Source organism: Xenopus tropicalis, chromosome 1 (genome assembly GCF_000004195.4).
Source record: "Xenopus tropicalis strain Nigerian chromosome 1, UCB_Xtro_10.0, whole genome shotgun sequence".
Taxonomy (NCBI): Eukaryota; Metazoa; Chordata; class Amphibia; order Anura; family Pipidae; genus Xenopus; species Xenopus tropicalis.
The window spans coordinates 79241752-79265076 of NC_030677.2; the positions used below are offsets into that span (position 1 = coordinate 79241752).

Here is a 23325-nt window from a genome sequence, read left to right on the forward strand (position 1 = left end):
TTTATTGTTGGAAAGGTACAAGATTTTATTATAATAAAGTGCAAGCTGTTACAATACAAACTTCTAGTACTACAAAAGACTAAAAAGTTGTTTATATAAAGCCTAAGAATAATATAGGAATGTAAATTACAAATATGTAATAAAATAAAGATGGATATATAAATGTACTTCAGTAAAAGCACACTTTTAGGCTTTACACGGATATCCATGCAACTTTAAGCACTTCAAAATGAAGTTTGTTTAAAAAAATAACAGTAACGACACGTTACAAATATATATACATATACAAGCTAATTTCATCTGTAATCAAACAGGTTTTAAAGCCAACATACTGCCATACAGCATAGATAATGATACAAGTGTGTAAGGTTTCATTAAACCCTTCAGTCACAGTGACACAAATAGTGAAAAGGATGTAATGAGCAGCACCCTGTAAAAGGCACTAACAATAATAAATAAAGCTCTGAGGAAATCATAATATTACTGAATAATAAATGCTTTTTAATTTATTTATTTTTTAATAGTTATGTTTAAGCACAGAGCTACAGCCTCCATTGTTATGGACTTTCACTGGGGAATAATAGTAAAAGAGCTTTGTTGGCCACGCATACGGCCACACTTATAGCCAAATAACTTTTGAATTTTGAATATTCCAATACTCTATCAAAGCCAATTACAAGAGAAACTCGAACTGCAGCCTCCGTAACAAAGTTTATAAATCTAACTTCTTTGGCTGGCATATCGTATTTGGAAAAAGGGGGCTGTGTCTTTCTACAGTAATTTTAGTAGACATTTAATAAAGAAAGGTAAGATTCCAGTAATGTATCACTATTTCTAAAGCAAATCAGTGCTTTTCTAGAATTACATAAAATCTATTGTGTTAGCTTAAAAATAATAGAATAGTGGGCAAGACTAAAAAGTGCAAACCTGAGCCAGAAAACCCGTTAAAGAATCTTGGGAAATAACTGTATATGCTTGTCTTATTATTTGCATTAGACTAGTTCCAGGGGATGATGCATAAACAATTGTGGCATATTAAGCAGCTAAGATCTGTGTCAAACAGAAATTGAAATTAGAAGAAATTAGACGTTGTAGATGAAAATGTTTCATATGATATTTGGGTGCGTGTATGGTGGATTGACGAGACGGCCAATATCGCAAAAGCTTTGGATACTGGTTGTATGGTCAATCGGGCAGGACAAAAGATTTTGATTGGGTGCCGTAGAAGGCTCCTGAGCAAAAGCTGTATTTAAAGCTGGCCATACACGCACCGATAATATCGTACGAAACCTCGTTTTGTACGATATTCAGTGCGTGTATGGCATGTCGGCGAGTCGACCGATATCACAGGAAGCTGCTGAAATCGGTGGACTCGCCGATCGGCCAGGTTAGAAAATTTTGATCGGGCGCCATAGAAGGTGCCTGACCAAAATCTGCCGTCAGGGCTGAATCTGCAGAAGGAGGTAGAAATCCTATTGTTTCTGCCTCCTTATCTGCTGTTTCAGCCCTGAACGGTGTGTGGCGGATCTGACGGTGTTTCGTGCAACATCGTCAGATCGCCACGTGTGACCACCTTAAGACTAAACATCAGATAGGTGCAGAATTCCTATTTCTACCTCCATATCTGACAATTCGGCCCTGAAAGTCAGTGGAGGGTAGGAACGATCTTTCCGGTGACCAATGGCCATAGGAAAGAACGTAATTGTAACATGTATGGCCACCTTTAGAAATATAATATTTCAGTAGCAACTGGTACAGGTCCAGTGAGCAAGTAACTGACTGACAAAATTAGATTACAATAATATTTGGATGTAAAACAGGTCTGAGATCCAATATCTAGAATGCTTGGGGCCTGGAGAATGTGTCAGTTCTGTTACCACTGGGTTTTTACCATGTTTTTATTTTGGCAAGCAAAGTGCCCTCACACATGGGTGTTTCTGCGTGTGTCTGCCATGCATTTGTGATGAAGGTTTGAGGAAAACCTAAGGGCATTTAAATGATTTATTTAATTTTATTCTGCCTGATTCCACACAAGTTCTAGTACTGATTTCCTAAAATGCTGCATCCTCATAGCATAGAATGAAAGAAATGCCTTTTTCACAAAAAAAAAAGCCTATAAATGTATGTGCAATATGTGGTTTGATGGATTTAGCCTGCACACTCAAAGCGTGTTTGTGAGGGCCCTTCTATATCCCTATGATCACTCATATATTATTCATGGTTCATACTTATGAACTTATATCTGGCTGTTTCCAGTACTGCCAGTCACAATTCCTCCTTCAATTCCTTCCGTAGACTGAGAAGATGGAGGTCGCGAACCTCTAGAGCGAGCCTGACCATTGTTCCCACTAGGGGTGCCTAAGCGGTGGCTCATTTGGGAGACTGTGTCATCAGATTCCCATCTCTCCAGTTCTTCTCTTACGAGTCTCTCCATTTGTTCCCGGTGAAGTTCATTGTCACGGCCCAGCCTCTCATCCTAAGTGATGGGAAATGAGAGTTAACATGTGTTGCTACATAAAACACGATTAATTCACAAAAGTCTTCAAAAACTTTGTTCTATAGAAAAACAAATAGGTAACAATTACATTTAGGGGATTTTTCTCTGTCCCATTAATATTTCTGGTTCAATTTGAACCTTGGAATTACAACCTTATATATTTTAGAAAGTACAATTTCCATAGAATTAAAAATGGGTAAACGTTTTTTTTTACAGAGACAACTAAACGTGACAAGCAACTACCAACCTCTGTAACTCCATCGAGAAGTCTTCCCAACACTTCTCTGCGCTTTAGCTTGGCCCTTTCCATGGCTTCTAGCTTGACAATCACAGCATCTATTTTGGAGACAATACTTCCAATGGAATGTTCCATACGATCCACCCTTCTCACAAGGCTGCATAGCAAGCACAGAACAAAGGATAAATCAAATCTGTTTGTAATCACTGCAAATTTCAAATCAGTTTTCTAGAAAGCTACTACCCATGCATGTTTTGCTAGATCCCATACTCCTCACAACAATTTTCACTTAAGTACTCAAACACTATTAAACTATTAACTATTCAGTTCATATTGGACCAATGCAATACATCTGACTAGGTAGATAAAAAATCACATCAATTCAGTATAGGGGAAACAAAGATTGGCATTGCAGCAGGCCCAATTAGTGTCAGGAGGAGAAAACTTGCATAAATTACTATAAATCTATACATGCATCTAAACTATGCCATCATACTTTTGTTTATGCAAATAAATGGAATTAAAAACAAATAGAAAAAGGGTTCAATTTGAATTTAAGTCAGAGAATAGCCACATCAAGGTACTGGCTCTCCTGCACTTACACTTGGAATTCCTCATAGGAGACCCCACTTGAACTACTTCCTCTTCGGCGGGAACTATGTCCACTATCCTCATCATCATCCTCTTCGGAGTCATCCAAACTTCTGGGAAAGCTGCGACCACTCATGGGGCGAGGTAGAGATCCCCGGTCCATCTCCAGATCCTCCTTGTGGGAAGCAAAAGAGCAGCTACTGACTGGTGGCCATTGAAAGCCTACCCAAATTTAACTTATTTGTTAAAGGGGCGGTTCACATTTAAATTAACTTTTAGTATGATCATTCTAGAATCTACATTGATCCCCAACTAGTTTCCCCAAAACCACATAAAATTAAATGCATTTTCTGGCTTTGTCTGCATGCATAGTGACAATCCCACATGTTCCCTCTAGGTGTTATTCTGTTATGTCACATATTTTGTACAAAATTATATTTTAAAAATAAAGCCATCTTAAAGAACTGTTTGCTTTAAGTTTAGTATTAAGGCAACTGCTCCTCCCACTGGGGATAAAGAATTTTTATGCTCGTGTGTGTGTGTGTGTGTGTATATATATATATATATATATATATATATATATATATATATATATATATATATATATATATATAAATATATATATATATAAAAATGTATTTTGTGTCAGTTAAGCTGTGCCTATAAGCTCTTCTGACTACTATTTAAACTCTAACAATACTTATGTATCTATAATTTGGTTTTGTACTAAAAGAGGTCTGAAAGACAGATAATCCAATAGTTTTTGTTGATAATCTTTATTTTATCTTGACACTGTTTCAAATTTTGGACTATTTTTACAAGTTTATAATTACTGATCATCCTATAATTGCTGCAATGATTTCCAATTACTTTATTTTCTACTGCAAAGGAGAGAAAATGTAAAATCAACGTTACAGTGATAAATGTCTCCTCAATGAACCAATCTGCCTGGTTTTAAATGTTTAGCAATTACTTTCAGCTATCCAGACCAAGGTGTTATTATGCAAGTACAGAAAACTGTAAGGAGTGTGCAAATAGATAATGTAGAACTCAGTGGGTTCCAAAAATTCTGTGCAAAGGAGTGTGTGGGAGTAGAGAATTATGTCTCATCAATGTATATGTGGAAGTACAGTGTATATCCTTATTTATACATTACCAACAATGTAAGTAATGCTTAACAAGCATAAAGGTGAAGAAATAATAAGAGCAATGATAATTAGTAGGGGAGATCCCTTCAGCTTTTAATTTAAAATCTAAATGGGAATTAAGGACATATTAGAAAGAGGTAAATGCAGTTTGTAGTGCTAAATTTAGGGCATTTACCATTAGGTTGATTTGCATAAGGAAATAAAGGGTGGGGTGCTTCATATATGCAGGTGGGGAGTGAGTCAAAATTAAAGAAAGGAAGAAAATGTTTATGTTGCACAAATATCCAAACCACATTTACCAAAGTTTAGTGATGAAACAGTAAAGGAAATGCCAACCAAGATTTTGCCTGAAGACAAATAAAGTCAAAATTCTTGTACTCACCCTCTCTTTCTCCAGATCATCCCTCATTTGCTGATGTTCATTTTCTGTGAGTTCCTGGTCCCCATCTTGGTCATATTTGGCAAATATGGCCTCAATTTCTGCATCTGTATGTCCTTTCCTGAAGAAATTAAAGCACGTTTAACATCAGAATCTGATACAATCATCTTATTTGAACTTGAAATTCTTTTTTGCTGTTTCACAAGTTTTGTTTACATTAAGAATACCTAAAAGTTACAATCATATTTTGAGATAGAGGTTCAATGTTACATATTAACCAAGATCGAGAAGCAGAAGATTAGGGGTTCTGTTAATACCAAGTCACAACCAAGGAAGATTTCAGACACAATTGCCATTAAAATTTGTTGAGGTTCAAAGAAAAACCCACAAACTTCTTCTACTAAAATAGAGGCTTTGTGAAACAAAGTGCTTGTGGCTGTTTCAGCATGCACAGTAAGGCAAACTTTAACAAAAATGGGCAGCATGGTAGAGTCACTGCTGCACCAACACTACAAAACAGCCCCTAGAAAAACCTTTATAAACAACCATAAATGCTATTGTTTGGAGAGGAGTCAACAAGTCCTATGAAAAGAAGCACACACCATGGTGGATCTCTAATGTTATGGGGTGTGCAAGCTACAGTGCCACAGGGAATTTAGGGCAAGAGTACATAGTGTGTATATCCGCTTCTCTTAGCTCTAGCAAAATGAAGAATATGGCTAGCCCCATGTAAAATTTAAAAGAATATTAAAAAAAAAAAAAAAAAAAAATCTGTTTTTGAAAAATGGATTTCAATGCAGGATTCTGCTGGAGAAGCTCTATTAACTGATGTGTTTTGAAAAAAACATGTCCTTTAAAATGGAGTCTATGGGATATGACCTTTCTGTAATTTGGAACTTTCTGGATAACGGGTTTCCAAATACTGGATCCCGTGTGTCTAAAAATAAAAAAAAAATAGTGTTTAATTCAACATTTCGCGTCCTGAAGACAGCTTGAGTCTAAGCTGAAATGTTGAATTAAACACCATTTATACACACATATATATATATATATATATATATATATATATATATATATACACATACAAACACATATACATATTTCCCACCAGTTCAGCAAGGAGAAAATGTGAGTGTTCACCTCAAATGTACCATAAAATAAATGGCAATATTAGATAATTTTTGTAATAAAATACAATTTAACTTGATTTTTCAATATTGGCAGTTACATCAATGTGACATAAGTCATATTCACGGTGGCACTGTTAAGCAGATACAAATGGAGACCTTACAATAGCATACAAAACAGCAGTTATTTAGATTTCAGGTAAACTACAACAAACATACCATTCCTGATAAAAAAAAAAAAAAAATAAAGTACACACTTACCCTTTCAGGTCTTGCCGTAACTCATCAAAGTTCAACTTCCCACCACCTTGTCGAATACTCTCTGAAATATCATCTACAGTGGTTTTTTTCAGTTTAAGTTTGACCATGGCTTTACTGCAACCCTGGAAAATATTAAATATAATATACATATTAAACATATTACCCGCTCCCAACCTGTTACCGCATTGTTTTTGCTCTTTATTCTACCCCTGTGCTCATCTTAGGTTAAAAGAAAGAGAAATGTCAGAAGCAGAGGAAAAGTGTACTTCTCCAGTCTGACCCACACTCAACCTAAACCCGCAATGGTCACCCAAATTTACCCCCAACCCCCCTAATTTAAGGGTAAACCTATGGGTCGCAGGTCAACCCCGCACATCACTAGTTCACCAGCTTAAAAACTAAAACAGTGGGTTTTTTTTCAAAACCATACAAAAACCATAACAAAACATACCAAGAAATGAAAATGCCTTACCTTTTTAATAAGGTCGATTAGCTCCATCTCGCTTTTTTGCTGAGCCATATCTGTCTTGACCTCCGAATAAGTGTCATTGATGATGGCCAAAAACATGTTCTGTTGAGATTTTAAGCATTTAAAGTGTTAGTAGACATTGTCTGGTAAAGGCAAAATTGAATTGTAGTTGGGATCTGCAACTGTTCTGTGTTTTGAAACCTAGTGGGTATATTCCATAAAAATGGAATATTTTGGGCTCTGTGTACTTGAGATACCAGGGCCTATTTTGAATCCCAGTGCAGACCTGTGAAGGTCTGCTCCCTTGAAATACTTTTCATTTTGAATGATTGTCTGCACATTCAGTAGCTGATGCCACATATCAAACAAAATACAAGTGAATCTACTTTAAAAGCAGATACAAAAAAAAATTAGTGGGGAGTTCTGTTTTCAGCTTATTTATTTTCTTGTAACATTCTGTTGTTTACATAACGATATCATTTTAAAGACAGTAAAATGATCAAGTGACTTAGAGCATTTCAAGCTCTCTGTTTCACTAGTACATCTATATACAAACAAATGCAACATGTAAGTGCCCAAACACCAAAATGGAAATGAAACTCAAGTTGCATAATCAAATTTGATAATAATTGTACAATGACATCACTTTAAACTAAAAAGTCACCCAGTTTTCTAGAGCTGTAAAATCACTAACATGAGGCTTTGGTTTCAGTTTGAATACTTTAAACCCAAACTCAACCATGGATTCAGTGTACTCTCCTAAGAAACATAATATTATTTTTGTTTAAACTAAAAGTACAAAGTGGAATTCAAGAGAGATAAATCAGTATTAAAATTTTACAAATGTAAAAAAGGATTAAACAAATATTGTGCAATTCACATACCAAAAGAATGAAGAACATAAAAAACACAAAAGTGGTAAAGTAAATAGGCCCCAAAATACGGTTCGCTTCCTCAACCTCTGTGAAGTCAAAATCTCCCAAAATAATACGGAATTGGGTGAAGCTAAAATGGAAAAAAGCAAGAATTTAACGGAATTGATCTCTCTTATTAAAACACAAAGTAAAGAAATGATACATTGATTAAACCAGCAATTCCAGTTAGTAATATCATTTATCTTTGGGGCCAAAATGGCAGAATCTTGGCACAGTTTTAACACTCATCTAAGTACTCTTAGGGGCACATTAACTAATCCACGAACGCTCTGAAGGCATCCGAATGCGTTTTTTTCGTAATGATCGGTATTTTGCGATTTTTTCGTAGCCATTACGATTTTCGCAAATTTTCGCGACTTTTTCTTAGCCGTCGTGCCGAGTATGAAAGTTTCGGATTCATTCAAGCTTCATTTCCCAGGTTGGAGCTGCAGAGTGCCATTGAGTCCTACGGGAGGCTTCCAAAATCATGCAAAGTCTGAAAGGTTTACCTGCCGTTTACGAGCGCTCAATACGAAAAAGTCGCGATAATATACGAGCAAATCGTAACGGCTACGAAAAAGTTGCGACAATTCGCGCAAGTCGTAATGGTTACGAAAAAGTCGCAACGGTGATGAAAAAATCGCGAAAAATACGAAAAAGTCGCAAAATGTTCGTTTTCCAATCCGAATTTTTCTCATTCGGATTCGTGGATTAGTAAATGTGCCCCTTAAGGTCGCCATTCAGTCTGATTTCAGCTGCCAATAATCAGTCCTTTAGACAGATTCGGTAGTTGCCCGTGTATGGGCACCAAGGAAGGGCCTCCCCTGTAGTGTATGGCCACATTTACTTTGCAAGAAACAACCCAAATTTTTTTTCAAAATGCCAAAATAATTTATCAGTAGAATTTTCCATTAGGAAAATATCATGTGCTATAGCAAGATTTTTTTTTCTTTTTTTAAGAAATTTAGATATTGGCCAAGATTCAGTTTGTGGACCAAAATGTTTTTCCAAATTCAGTTTTCAGATTTCTCAATAGATTTTATTGGAAATTTCATGATTAAAAAAAAAAACCTGAATATGGCCCCATTTTAGATAATAGCTCTTTTTGTGCTCACAAGGCACAAATACATATTCTGCTTTTTTGGGTGATTTTAAGTAACAGAACAAATTTAGCTGTTTATAGGGGGAATAATTCTTAATGTACCTGGACTCGCCCACGGAGACTGCCAAATTTTTAAATCTTATAGAGCTTATAGAGGAAATGTCTTTAAGTAATTAGAAGGTATAAGGTGAATATGAAAAACATTAAAAATTCATTATTGACAATATTTTAAGACAGAGTTCATAGCCTTCACAAAAGTGGGCTTGTCCCCACTAGATTCGCTATTGCAGAACATCCATACACTCTTAATTATGAGGACAAACAAGGCTAATAATGATTACATGATTAAATGGCAACAATATCAAGAGCAAGGGTGGACTACTTACATACAGTGCTGGAACGTACTGAAGTCATCAATCTGGGTGCCAAACACAAGGTATGCAAATTGGGCATATGCCAAAAATATAATGAAAAACATAATTGCAAAGCCAAGAATATCCTTGGCACAGCGAGACATGGTTGTAGATAACTGAGTCATTGTTCTATTGAAGTTGGCAAATTTGAAGAGCTGTAGAGGAAAATACAAAGCATAAGGCCATTTTTAAAAATTATACATGTAATAGGTGAATGAAAATGGTTTCTGGAGGTTATTTAGAGTCAGAATTATTTTGACTTTAGAAAGAAAGTTTGTTATTCACAGAATTTAATTCTTTATCCTCTTACTAAATGAGATACAGAAAAGGCACAAACAATATTATTTTGTGCAATACTTTCCAGATTTCCAATGATACATTTTTCCCCAATTTTCCTTTTCCTGCATTATGACATAAAAAAAGAGCCACCAGCTTTGTGGTGAACACCTTTGTGATAGAAGTTATTACTGCACATGAAAGATTAAAAAGGTAATATATCCCTTTGTTAAATAGTTTAATGAGTAGTGTTCATATGCTCAACATACTTTTTGTAATTATGGTTTTAATTAAAGGATAAGAAAATTCTAGTTCACTGGAGGCTGCCCCCACCGGTTGTAGCATCTTTTTGATCAAATCACCACCTTCCAGTGAATGTAGATTGCTTTGTTTTTTAAGAAAATCTATGACTTTGTTAGTCTTGTCTGTCTTGTTTCATTACCATTCGGTAAAAATCACTAATATTTAGCAAACACTCAGTTATCATTCAGTAAAAAATATTGATGTGCAAAAACAGTTTTTTAAAAAAATATGTAGTAAAAGCATATATAAGCTTGTACTGGCCTTTTAAAATGTATAAACTTATTAGAAATGTTTCTAATGTAGTGTTGTAAAACTATGGCACACAGCTGGTTCTGTGGTTGAAATATTTTAAATATCTTACTTTACGAGCAAGTTACCTTAACCCAAGCAAAGAACACAATAACTGCAGCAACACTGTTAAATTGTATCTGCCAGTATGCCAGAGACTCAAGGTTTGGGAAAACATTCAGGTCAGACAATTGCTTGTTCAATGGGCCTTCCACTGAAGACATCTTGTACAGATGGATTCCAATAGCTGGTAAGGAGAGCTAAAATAAAATGAGATTATAAAAAGAAAAAATGTTGTTTAAAATAGAGAATATTCAATGTGGGCCAATTTAACGCTTTAGTCAAAGAATAAAAAATGGGCAAACCATTTATGGGAAACTTGCTTTTGCCAAACTTTAAGAATGGAATATAGCAACACAGTGGCTAAACTGCTATACTCCTAACAACCAAATATGAAGGCTGAACCAATGCCCTGAAAGTTTAACAAAGTGTAACAGAAATAACAGTTTGTTGTTAGTTACAGTGAAACAGTAAGAGAATTTTTCATCCTTAAAAAGACAATTTAATTTATTTTTATATACTTCTAATTAATGCAGGTGGTTTTCTTTCAATTACTATAGGTAATTTATAAGCAGTCAACATATTCCACAGCTTGGTACAGGTATGGGACCTGTTATCCAGAATGCTATGGACCTGGTGTATTCCAGATAAGTGCTCTTTCCATAATTTGGATTTCCATACCTGAAGTCAACTAAAAATTATTTCAATGCTAATTAAACCCAACAGGATGGTTTTGCCTCCAATAAGGATTAATTGTATATCTTACTTGGGATCAAGTAGGAGGTACTGTTTTATTATTATAGAGAAAAAGGAAATAATACTTAACAAGTAGAATAATTTGATTAAAACAGAGTCTATGGGAAATTGCCTTCTGGATAACGCATAGGTGGAGGGTGACTTTTTTGTTTGGGGAGGCTAAAGATGGGCCATATATAGACTGACCTAAAGCTAATGTGAGACTTAGTGGATTCGCTGCTGGTGTAAAAAATTAACCTCCCAACTACCTCTTGCCATTCCCACTGACTTCCAAGGATTTTGTACAAAAGTGCGGGTGGGGGTGCTTTTTTTTTTTACCCTAAAATGCTTAGGATGTAAAGGTATTCATACATGCACTTCTGTGAGGGGATCTGCAAACATTTGTGTTTGGGATCAGTTAGCTTAAAGGGGTAGTTCACCTTTAAATTCACTTTTAATATAATGTAGACTGATATTCTGAGACAATTTACAATTGGTCCTCTTTTATTTTTAATGGTTTTTTAGTTTAGCTTTTTGTTCAGCAGCTCTCCATTTGGTAATTTAGCAGCTATCTGGTTGCTAGGGTCTTATTTACCCTAGCAACCAGGTAGTGGTTTAAACAAGTGATGGGAATATGAATAGTTAAGGGGCCTACATGGAAAAATAATTAATAAAAAATGATAATAAAACAATAATTTTTGGCCCCCATTTGAAATCTGGAATAGGCAGAAGAGAAAGGCAAATTATTCAAAATTAATTAGAAAGACCAATTGCAAAGTTGCTAGGAATAGGCCATTTTATAACATACTAAAAGTTAACTTAAAAGTGAACCACCCCTTTAGATGTGTTTACGTTTTATAGCAAGAAAGGCAATGGGTACTGACACCCCAGGCACATTATATACAGTGAGATGCAGTCTGTGTTTACAAAACCAGCACATTATTGTCAGGTCAGGCAAAAAACAATTTAATGTCAGCTAGTGATTCAGCCTTTAGAACTGTATAGTACCTTAGTACTGTATAGTGGGAGTGGGATGAAATCTGCAGCAAAAGTTGAGAGTTGGTTCTCAGGTAAAGTTTACAGTCTGCAGATTCTTCTTTTCAGTCTTCATTTCTGCACTGCCTTCAGTCTGTAATATCTCCCGAGCCCTGACTGCATCTGTGCTTTGATTGGTCAATTTTACTGTCTGTCAAGAAAGCTGTGCTCTGATTGGAGAATCCACAAGAAGAAAGATCCAATAAGAGCACAACAGAACGGGCTTGCAGAAACAGAAGATTTTCATGACAGTGCAGAAATTTTCTTATAGTCTGTCCAAATACAATAAACTCAGACTATCACATTCATTCCCCTGTAATAAGCTCAGTTATTAAGACTTGTGATGGTACAAATGTCCTTTATATACAAATATATATATGATAGAACAGTGAGACTATTCATAATGAAGGAAAACTGGCTTCCGCAAATGACTTTTTTGGGGATATACCATATAGTTAATTTTTAGGTTAATTAGCTACTGATGGCAAAGAATATGCCCTCAACCTGTATATTAGAATAAAATGTATCTGCATCAGAAATGTGTGTCCAACGTAAAATGATTACATCTTACCCCAATAATGACAATATCCAGCCAGTTCCACAGACTTCGGAAATAATGTAGGTGATGAACATGTATTTCAAGGAATTCCTCTATTATGTAATACAGGATAAAAATGCAGAAGATGATTTCACAAGCTGCCAAAAAGAATTCGAATGAGGAAATATAATGGATCAACTTCACAGTCTGAAACTGCCAGGATGTGATTAGACCTCCAGTTGCTGGGAATTCAACCAATAACCTGAGAAACAGCAGGTGAACAATCAGCTTCATGTCAACTGGTTTTGTTGCAATGCTGTCTACTCCAAAACTCTACTCTCGCTAACTCATCATAATCATAATTTATTAATATAACGACAAGGTATTCAGAGTTTTATATTAAATAATATACAATTATTAATAATAATAAACAATTTCACAAACAAGTTTTGCAGAATAAAAAATGGGATTGGGGGCCCTGCAACTAGTATTTACTGCTATCACCTAGCAGGGATATGAAGATTTAGGTGGAATGCAAACGCATCTATACAAATCAGAATTCTGATACTGTTGATTTCTTGCTTTGTATACAACTCCAATTACTTGGACTTATGTTACATTTGGTACACGTTTCACAGAATCAAATTCTGTTATATTCTTGGGGACTTATAGATACTCGAAAAAGACTGGCATTTAAAATCTAGCCAATTTTTTTTATTTAAGGCAAAGGAAAACTCCTTACACTGCACAACATAGTATCCCTTAACCAAATCTCATGCAAATAGAAAAATACATAGAATGATACTAGCACCTAGAAATACAGTGTCAAATAAAGAAGAATTTTGTAAGCACCATTGCTATTTCTAATATCCTTAAATATATAATCTCAGGAATATAATATGTACCTCACAACACAAAAAAGATTTAGATTTGCGTTGTACACAGAGAAGTCAATAAACACTGCTCTGGTGCCTCTGTCCAACCACAGGTTATTTTTCAGCATTGCAATCTGGGCAGCACTCTCTTCTCGGTTCCTTGACAGGTCTATGTAATAACCAGCCCCACTGTACACAGAGATGACACCCCACTGACTACTTCCATTCAGATCCTTTTCCTTAGTGTATGTCCATCTATAAAAAACATAAAACAGCATACATAAACATTTTAGTGGCTTAATTTATTGTGCACATAATGCAGGAAGACTGATCAAAATTACATTCATCAAATTTACAGGAAAATCAATACAGACACTGTGCAACAGAGAAGGTTCCATGTGCAATGCGGGAAGAGACATTTTTATTAAACAGAACGTTTCATCTGCATAAAAAGCACACATTATAGGTATTTTCAGAAAGAAAGCTTTCTTATCACAATGGTCAAATATTTTATCTGTAAGCCATTATTACTATTTTAATCAGTACAGAATTCTAAGGCTATAACAGGATTAATAGTAGATTACCACAGCAATGGAAACAAGTGACCTAAAATGTAAATATGCAACGCTAAAACATCTGGGTATGTTTAGTACAAAACCTCCACTCCAATTCTTTCTCTCTTTTTCTTCTGCAATTTTCTTCTGCTATCAATGTGCCCTTTTCACGGACAACAAAAGAGTCTAGCAGTCTAAAGGAATTATACTCGCCAGCAGAGAAAACTACCTGTGCACCAATAGCCTGTGCGCCAAGCAGGGGCGGGCCAAGCCGACCGGGTGCCCCAGCCAACTCCGCCCCCCGCATGCACGCCAAAGCACAGGAGGAGGTGCAGGGGGGGAGGGGGCGGTGCGATTAGATCGGTCATTGCCTCCACCGCTAATGACAAGCGGCGGAGGCAATGACAAAGTAGCACTAGGGGTAGGCAGGAGAGGTACCTGCCTGGCGCCCCCCAATCATTGTGCCCTAGGCAGCTGCCTCTTCTGCCTACCCCTAGTTCCGGCCCTGGCGCCAATAGCCTTTTACAAACAAGCATTTTGTCATGCAAACCCCTACAGTGTTTTTTTTTTTTTTTTGAGTTCCACCACAAAGAAACAGACTTAACAGAGCCTATTCTTTCCAACAAAGGATATACTTGCTGAGGCACATAGAACCGCTGCATGTAGGTGCAACACACCAAATTGCATTGAACAGCTGTACATAATGTACACTGGAAAGATGCTTAGAACTACATTTTCTTTTACAATAAAAAAAACAGTTTTCGTCATGGTACATACGCTGTTCCATTGCGGAGTCCAAAAGGTGTTGTATCTTCGTTTCTTACGGAATAGCTGTCATAGCAATCTTTGATCTCATCCTTCAGATCCTCAGGCACAGAACATGATCCATTCTTAACTCTGAGTTGGCGAAGGCGCGGCACCCCTAACAGTAGGTTCTCATAATATATGAAACTATGATTTTCTGCCATTGTCCGGTTATTGTACCACATGTCCCAGTACAAACCATCCATCAATGGGCCTTCTGTGAACTGTAGTGCAAGCCAAAAATAACCAGAGTGAGCAAAAAGGTTTTAAAAAAATTAAATAGTTAATAATATTTATGTGTTTCCATTTACCTAAAAATCTGATATTTAAAATAAAATTAGAGGGACATTTTCTAAATAAAAAAATAAATAAAAACAAAACTGCTCTGGACTTCATGGACTTACAGTATTTATTCCAGTAATTTTAGTTCACCAGGAAAAGTCTGCTTAAAGGAACAGTAACAATTTTTTTAAGTAAACAATCTATTCTACCCTGCTCCAATAATTGCCCTATCCTGTGCACAGTTTATTATTTTTAATGCTTTATTAAAAAATACCTTCTAAAACTCTGCTTCAGGTCTTTTCAAAACGGCAATATTCCCTCTACACAATCCACCATGCGACGCTCCACATCTCCTCCTAGCCTTCTGCTTACTGACAAAAAACGGAAGACAATTGTTGCTGCTATACGAAGATGTTTTAGCCTGCCTTTTAATGTTCTCCATCTTCGTCTAAATTCTTTCAACTTAGGCTGGGGGAGAGGGGCCATGTGGACAGTGTTGTTACTTTAGAGTTAGTTCTTCGGTGTAATTTCTATAATAGCTGCAATCTGTGAAGTGCGTGCTTAAATCACACAGAAGAACTAACACTGCCCACACGCCCCTCTCTCACAACCTAAGCTTAGGATTTTAGGCAAAGACAGAGAACTGTTAAAAGGCAGGCTAAAAATTCTTCTGTACAGGGGAACAATTGACTTCTAGTTTTGGAGTCGGGTTAGGAGGAGATGTGGAACGTCGCATGGTGGATTGTGCAGAGGGAATATCGCTGTATAGCCGTATTTGAAAAGACCGGAGTTTTACAAGGTATTTTTTAATGAAGCATTCAAAATAATAGACTCGGTGCAGGATAGGGCAATTATTGGAGCAGGGTATAATAGATTTTTTTACTTAAAAAAATTAGGTTACTGTTCCTTTAAAGGAAAACTACACCCCCAAACAATGTAGGTCTCTATAAAAATATATTGCATAAACAAGATCATTTGTAAATAAAATATTTTCATAAAAATATATTTTTTAGTAGTGTGTGCTATTGGGTACTCCTAAATAGAAAATTGCCATTTTAAGAATCAGCCAATGAATGGACAGAGTTTTGTCTTTTGCTTCCACACTACTTCCTGTTACAGTTAGAGCTGCATTATTTCTGGTCATGTGATCCTTGAGGGAGCACACAGCCCATCACTAAATGGTGGATCCAGGGAAAGGATATAAAAGGGCAATATTTACTGATATATATATATTACAATTTGGTGAGATTCTTTAAAAGGTCACTTAATATAATATAACTATCTGTTGTTTAAGTATTCTTTCTTGGGGTATAGTTTTCCTTTAAAAGGGAGTCTGTCATGATTTTTGTGGTGTACTTTTGGGAAATGAATATCTTATCTAGCCCCAAGTGAGATTTTAAATTTAAATATATAAAAATCTGTTGCAGGATTTTGCTGGAGAAGCTCTAATAACTGATGTGTTTTGAAAAAAAAAACCTGTTTTCCCATGGCAGTATCCTTTTAACTTCTCAAACAAGAATACAAAGAACATATGCCAAGTAACTGCTACGTTGCTTCTTACAGATGAAGACTTTTGTATACATACGCAGGTGACTAATACTCAACAAAAATAATTCACCCCTCCAAAAAGTTATTGTTTCTAAAAAGCATATGAGGCTAATTGAAAATCAATTTGCCATCAGTTTGCACCCAAAGTCCCACACCTCCCAGCAGACCAATCAGTCTTGTACAGTATTGTAGATCTACACAGAAGAAAGTTGTGCTAAAACACAAAAGTGCAGAGCTCCTATCTGCCATTGGGTTACCCCAAGAACCACATGCCTCTCACCTAACTAATCAGATTACACCACTCAACAGTAATGGAAAACTACTCTCTAGGGAACTTTGGAAAAGGACAAAACATATACCTAGGGTGTTTCAAACTTGCTGAGCTTTCAATCTGGTTCATGAGAATGTACCATTCCATAGTCTCTAAAAATTAGCCAGTCGTGCACTGTTGCAAAGTAGAGGCCATATACATAGATGTTTGCAAGGGTTCTAAGATAGGTTATACTGCAACTGCAAACCTGATCTAAACTTTTATTTAATACAGTGAGAACAATACACGCATATTAATATGGTATAATTTTCAAACATTTCAGGCATTAACACAAACACATAGAAAAAAACTTCACCTTCCAGAAATCATCCATTGTTAACAAAGTTTTGAAGTTGGTCCTTTCATCTTTTGAAACTGGACCATCAAGGAAGAGCTGAGACATGCCCTTTGTATAGTAGAACATGTTGGAGGTCACCATACTGTAAGTTACTGCAAAGGAGATAAAATTGAGTGTTTTCTGTATACATTCATTACATTTCAAAATCATGGATTAAATTCTTTTTATTTACTGCTGGATTTACCATTGTCTTAAGTCCCTATATTACTGCTGGATTTGAGGATCATCTCAAAATTCAAAAAGGCAAAAAAACATAAAAATTAAATTAAAAAAAAAAAAATAACCAGAATGTTGCCTTAATTTAGGAATATTTTATTCTGGAAAATGTTGTAAAATGTCTTCCTGGACCAATGGACATCCATTGGAGGGGAGCTGAGAGTTTAGTTCTCATTTAATAGAACACTAGGAATCAAAATCTTGGCCTGAAAATGCGATTTTGGCAGAAAATATGGCGGTATAGGCAGCATGTGGCATAAATTTGCATCTGTGATATTAACCATATAGTTACAGTAAATTTAAAGCACAGCACACCATAAAAACTCACAATTTCACTCGGGGGGAGGGGGGGGCAAATACTTTCTATGTGGGAAAGACAAGGTTCCTACAGTTACAGCTGAGGCAAGTTTAAAATCAAAGCAATGGCTTTGGTCCCCTACTTTCGTGGCCCAGTGGGACAGTGATTTTGCACATCTGGTGACCGAAGAAATTAAGAAGATCTGTGTATAGTCTGGTTTAGTTTTCTCAAACACAACAGTAAAGACGATTGTAGTCCTGATGCGTTCGGGCAATGTTTGCTAATTCAGTCTGGTAGCAACAATTCAGCTGATGTCCCATGGGGAGCTTAGTTCGTGGTTAAATCTCTGCTACTGCGGGCAACTAATTTCCCTTAAATGCCTTTCCACTGGCAATACACTAAATCACTGGTGAAAAGGCGTAGGCGGGGCTTCATTTTTTCCCAAAGTTGTATGAAGTTTCCTGCTTCGAAAAACCCAAGTGATATGCTTCACTTTATTGCCATTAAAAAGGCATTTCAGGGAGATTAGTTGCCCAAAGTAGGCTGACTAATCTCCCCATAGGACATCACTCTTAGATAAGACACTTAAAGGAACAATACCACTTAAAATTATTAAGTTAAAAATCCATTCTACCTCCCCTCCAACAATATCTGTACTTTTGGTTTGAGTAAGTAATGCGGAGCGCACCTGTAGGGCCTGGCAAAGTTCATCTGCCCTATTTTTTTTTTTTTTTTTTTTTGAAACAGCAGGAAGAGGACTTTTATGATCCTATTTCTATTTCATAAAGCACTAAAAAAAATTACCATTTTGCAGGGTACAAATATTGTTGGGAGATGGACTGGATTTGTAACTTAATAATTTTAATGTTACTGTTATTTATGAAATGTGTTCAGTAACATAGGAAAAGGTATACTTACAAACACAAACAATGACAAGAAACACAATGTAGGTAATTAATTCTCGGAAAACGATTTTCAAATATTTCTCTCTAGTAGTTATTCGTTCCTCTGTGTATCGTGTACCCCAAAGTCCTGCAAAGAAATGAAATATATAAATCCAAAGTCTACTTTAACTTAATTTTGCTAAATATGTTTACTTCAATAAACACATTCATTGCAATGTTGTGATTTTCTTATTCACAAAAAGCTGCTAAAAAGTAGCTAGACACACAGGCTTTAGTACTGAAATCAACCGTATAAGCTATTAAATTTAGGCAAGCCCAAACCAAATCCTTACTTTCACATTCAAATCATATCAAAATGAAAATTTTGCATTATCAGTTACCAAACATTTATCATATTTAGAGCTCAAGTTAACATTGTGATATGAATGTATGGGTTGAATTTGGTCCAGTTTAACACTAAGGATTTAATCAAATATAAGTCATGCAAACAAATTCTGGGAGTTTAGCTAAATCCTAAACCAAATTCTGGATTAGTATATCCATCATGGTTAAAGCCCTAAAAGGTGTGGCTCGCCTTTAAAGGAGAAGGAAAGGCTAAGTCACTTGGGGGTGCCAAAATTTTAGGCACCCCCAAGTGACTTTAATCGCTTACCTTTTACCCCGGGCTGGTGCCCTGTTAGGAGAAAACTGCTATTAGGTAGCTGCGAGTGTCTCTTCTTCCTGCTTCGCGTGCTTGCGCATGCACAGTAGAGTAAAAAGCCGAACCAGGGATTTTGCCGACAGAAAGAACAAGGAAGAAGGAAGCGCTCACTGCAGGTGCCCCGGGCTGGTGCTGTTTTCTCCTAACAGGGGCACCAGCCCAGGGTAAAAGGTAAGCGATTAAAGTCACTTGGGGGTGCCTAACATTTTGGCACCCCCAAGTGATTTAGCCTTTCCTTCTCCTTTAAATTAACTTTCAGTAAATAGTCATAAAATGGGAATTCTAAGTAACTTTTCAAATGGTTTTCATTATTTATTTTCTATATTTTTTTAATTATTTGCCTTCTTCTCTAACTTTCAGATGGGGGTCACTGACCCTGGCAGTCAAAAAACTATTGCTCTGTGTGGCTACAATTTTATTCTTACTTTTTTTTACTTATTTTTGCACCAAAAAATAAATACTATGAAACAGTACCCTTAATTATAATAAAGTACCATGTGCACATATTTTAATGTTCCATTTAATATATGGAACATTAAAAATGCATTTTTTAAGGTGTCACTTTAATTTTTTCAGTTTTAGTGGGATTACCACAGCACCGACCCTCATTCAAAGACAGACCCAACCTTGGGCCCACCAGAAACCCAACCTCTAGGGTCCCTTTCCCTGCCACAAATCCTGCAGTTCCTGAAATACTGCACAATCTTCCTTACCCTTAGCTTGTATTGCTGACCACATACTTTTAGTGGTGCAGCAGCAGGTAGCCGATGGGACTAGCAGGTGGGATTAGTGGGAGGGGGGCCCACTGGGATTCTTCCCGGCTTACCTGCGGACCAGTCTGACCCCGACACCTATAAGCATGGAACATATGGATACATACCATGCCGTTAGGGTTCTTATACCATTTTCTATGCATTTATAAAGGTATGCTAAACATAAAAATGCATATACTGTGCTGTATGCCCTTTTTAAATGCACTTAAGTGTGTTTTTGTCAGTCCCACACACAGCCCTCTTTTTTTTTTGAACCAACATCAAGTGCAAAAAAATTATGTAAAGTGAATGGAATAAAACACAACTTTGAATGCCTATGAGTACAACCGGACAGAATATAATGAAATTAGCTGATGCATTTAGGTACACTACGTCTTAACCTACAGGACTGCCAACATGAGTTAGTGTTTTAAGGGTAGTGATATCAACTTGATCACTACTATGATATTCCCGTCACAAAGGTCATAAAGGTTGTGAGTTAAGGTGGCCATACATGCTAAGATCTGATAGCTTGGCGAGGTCGCCAAGAGAGCGGATCTTCTCCCGATATCCCCACCTATGGGTGAGCGATATTGGGCTAATTCAGTCGTTTGGCCCTGGGCCAAACGATCGAATTAGAATGACGGGTATAGGCTGTCTGTTTGGGGAGCGCATCAACAACCCGACGTGGTCCCCGATCCGACTAATTTTCAAACCTGACCGATAGAGATCTGGCCGCTTTCAGGTCAGATGTCGGTTGGGCAGGCCCGTCACTAGTGCCCATACACAGCCGTTAAGTTGCCAAATCGGTGTAAGGGACCGATTCTGCCAGCTAGAATTGGCCCTTGTATGGCCACCTTTAGGGCAGTGGCACATGGGAAGATTAGTTGCCCATGATAAATCTTCTCTACCCCGGGCGACTAATCTCCCCTATATGCCATCCCACCAGCAAGAATGTAAATCACCGGTAGGATGGCATATGCGTCGCCTGAAGTTTCCTTGTGAGGCAATTTCGGGAGACCAAAACGATGCATATGCCATCCCACTAGCGATTTACAATCTTGGCGGTGGGATGGCATGTCCAGGAGGTTAGTCGCCCACGCAAGTGAAGGTTTATCGCAGGCGACTAATCTCCCCGTGTCCCACTGCCCTTAAAGAAGATATATTGGATAAATTAAAAAACCTCTAATCTTGTTGGCAATTATGAATATTATATGGTGCTGGTTTCACTCTGGTCTAAAAATTAATACTATCTGTTAAAATGACACCTTTATTGGAGCTCCCTATAGATCCTCTAGGGTCCTGGTCCTGTTTCAAATGAGAGGTTGGTGTGTCCTAAGGGCCCCTGCCAGAAGCACAGTAGGAGGGGGATAGCCAATCATAGCCCTGCAGTCCCCCAAGCAAAGACAAGCTTTAGTTCCCTATCAGGTCAGCCTAGCTGCTGATTGGTTCCTATCCTACAGTGCAAAGTGCTACTGCCCCTGCACAGCCTGGGAAAGGAGGCAGCAGAAAGTGGAACAAATGGACAGGACTAGTGGGATATAAATAAATCAGCAGGAAATACCACTTTTTACATTACTTCTATATATTGAAGAGAACAATTTATTTGCACAATGTTGTTTTTCACACACGTCCCCTTTAATATCCTCCTAAATTTTCAAGTGCACAATGGAAACATGGGCACAGCAGCAATATCTCACCTCTCACTCTGTGCAGTAACTTTCCTGCCCCCTCTAATTCCTGGGGCTGCTCTGTGCTGTGCCCATTGCGGCCAGCTCCCATGCCAGGGTCCCCCCTCCTCTTTCGACCCCTCTGACCGTGATGATGATAACCCCCTAAGCCGGTGCTCCCCCCGCTGCTGGAGGACACCAAGGATGAGGATCTTCTGCCAGGCCCTGCAGATGGATGCCACTCTACGTCCATCTCCACCACCATGCCCTCCTCGCCATCTTCCTCCTCCTCCATTCCGTCTTCCTCCGCATCAAAGCCAGGGTTGTCCCTACTCCAGGCCTGCCTAGAACAGGAGGAGAGTGGGGAGGGAGTCGCTCCGCCTGGAGGTGCCGGTGGCTCCTGCCTAGTGATAGTTTCCAACTCCACCATGTCCTGAGGCTGCAGGGACGGAGCCCCCGGGGCTGCTTTCTTCTCCTGCTCCCTCTTCTTTCTCCTTCTCCTCTCCTCTGCCTCCTGCTCCGCCTGGACTTGAGGTTTTATTCTGCTGGGAATCATGACTGGGAAACGGGGCGAACGGGCCTCGGTGAATACAAACAGAGAGTTTCTGCTGCGCCAGCAGCCATTTTACTGAAAACTTTACTTTTTTCCAAGGGTCGCTTTCTCCCTTCCCATTAATCCCGCCCCTTCCTCCCATAGAGGCCCGTTATCCTAGAGGGCCAGGGAAAGGTTCCACCGTGTAGAAGCCACCCCTCCCTTGTAATAAACTAATACATCATTCCCACAGTCACAGATCGATACGTTTTTAATTAATTTAACTATGTATTAGGCAATGAACAATAGGAGCAGCTGAACTAAAGCGGAAAACTAACCAAGCTTCTTTGTAATTATATATATATAAGTAGATTTAAACAATTGACACAAAGTTCCCGAGATTTTAAAACACCGCCACCAAAATGTTCACTTGAATTCCACGGATCAGTATATTTCGACTCTTATTATGTACAGGTTACATTCCCCCCCCCCCCCTTTCCCTTGGAAAACGATAAGCCATTGTAAAACACGCTCCATATTGACAATGGAACTACAATAGTTTTGCTTACAGCTCGTCGCTAGGCAACTGCCACGTGATCTTGCCTGTCTTTCAGGAAATATTTTGGGCGAATAGTTCAGGCGTGGAAATTGGCAATGGCTACCTCCCGTAGCGGCCAGCAGGGTAGTCATTACCTTGGCAACGCGTTCCTGAAAGAAATGTCTCTTAACTGACTTAAAATACCGTGTAAAAAAAAAAAAATAGTAAAACCTACGCCAGTGTGCGTAGGACATATTTCAATATTTGACTCTCACGATACTTTTAAGAACAGATAAACCAATTTGTTACCTGCCAATGGCATTTTATTTATTTATTTTTTGTAGATATGAGGCTTTTGTATGGCAGCAATGCAGAGATTATTTTGCATTGTATAGGTATAGCTCTTTTGCTTTCATTGTGTAGTAGGTCCCAAGGCAACAAAAAGATCAAAAAAAGTGTTGGGCATGTATTTGTTACACAATATTTTATAGCTTTGGCCTCAGAACTTGAAGTTGTCAAGCGGGGTGAGGTTAAAAATGCCACTTATTTGCTTTGTATTACAAATTTATCAAAAATTGAACAATTTACCACAAAGTTAGCCAGAAATCA

General features: G+C 37.5%; 1 protein-coding gene across 2 annotated transcripts; it reads right to left on the reverse strand.

Moving 5' to 3' along the window:
- Nucleotides 1-22364, reverse strand: pkd2 (polycystin 2, transient receptor potential cation channel). 2 transcript variants are annotated; one of them, XM_004911081.4, is made up of 15 exons: nucleotides 21677-22364; nucleotides 18538-18651; nucleotides 17064-17197; nucleotides 14581-14831; nucleotides 13280-13504; nucleotides 12408-12636; nucleotides 10096-10266; nucleotides 9113-9294; nucleotides 7595-7715; nucleotides 6714-6812; nucleotides 6242-6363; nucleotides 4857-4974; nucleotides 3338-3498; nucleotides 2745-2892; nucleotides 1-2476 (listed from the first exon to the last, which is right to left on the reverse strand). In XM_004911081.4, exons 1-15 carry the CDS (start codon nucleotides 22200-22202, stop codon nucleotides 2237-2239), a joined length of 2841 nt encoding a protein of 946 aa, XP_004911138.1. In that variant the 5' UTR covers nucleotides 22203-22364; the 3' UTR covers nucleotides 1-2236. The 2 variants fall into 2 exon arrangements, with proteins under 2 accessions (XP_004911138.1, XP_002938673.2); XM_002938627.5 differs by having other exon boundaries at nucleotides 3338-3501; nucleotides 21677-22202.
- Between the last annotated feature and the right edge of the window lie 961 nt (nucleotides 22365-23325).

Coding starts and splice junctions, on each gene's coding strand:
- pkd2 (XM_002938627.5), bottom strand. CDS start 22,202: ATGATTCCCAGCAGAATAAAACCTCAAGTCCAGGCGGAGCAGGAGGCA. Junction 18,652..21,676: donor GTTACTGCACAGAGTGAGAG/GTGAGATATTGC, acceptor ATTTCTTTGCAG/GACTTTGGGGTACACGATAC. Junction 7,716..9,112: donor AGTACGTTCCAGCACTGTAT/GTAAGTAGTCCA, acceptor TTTCCATTTTAG/CTTCACCCAATTCCGTATTA.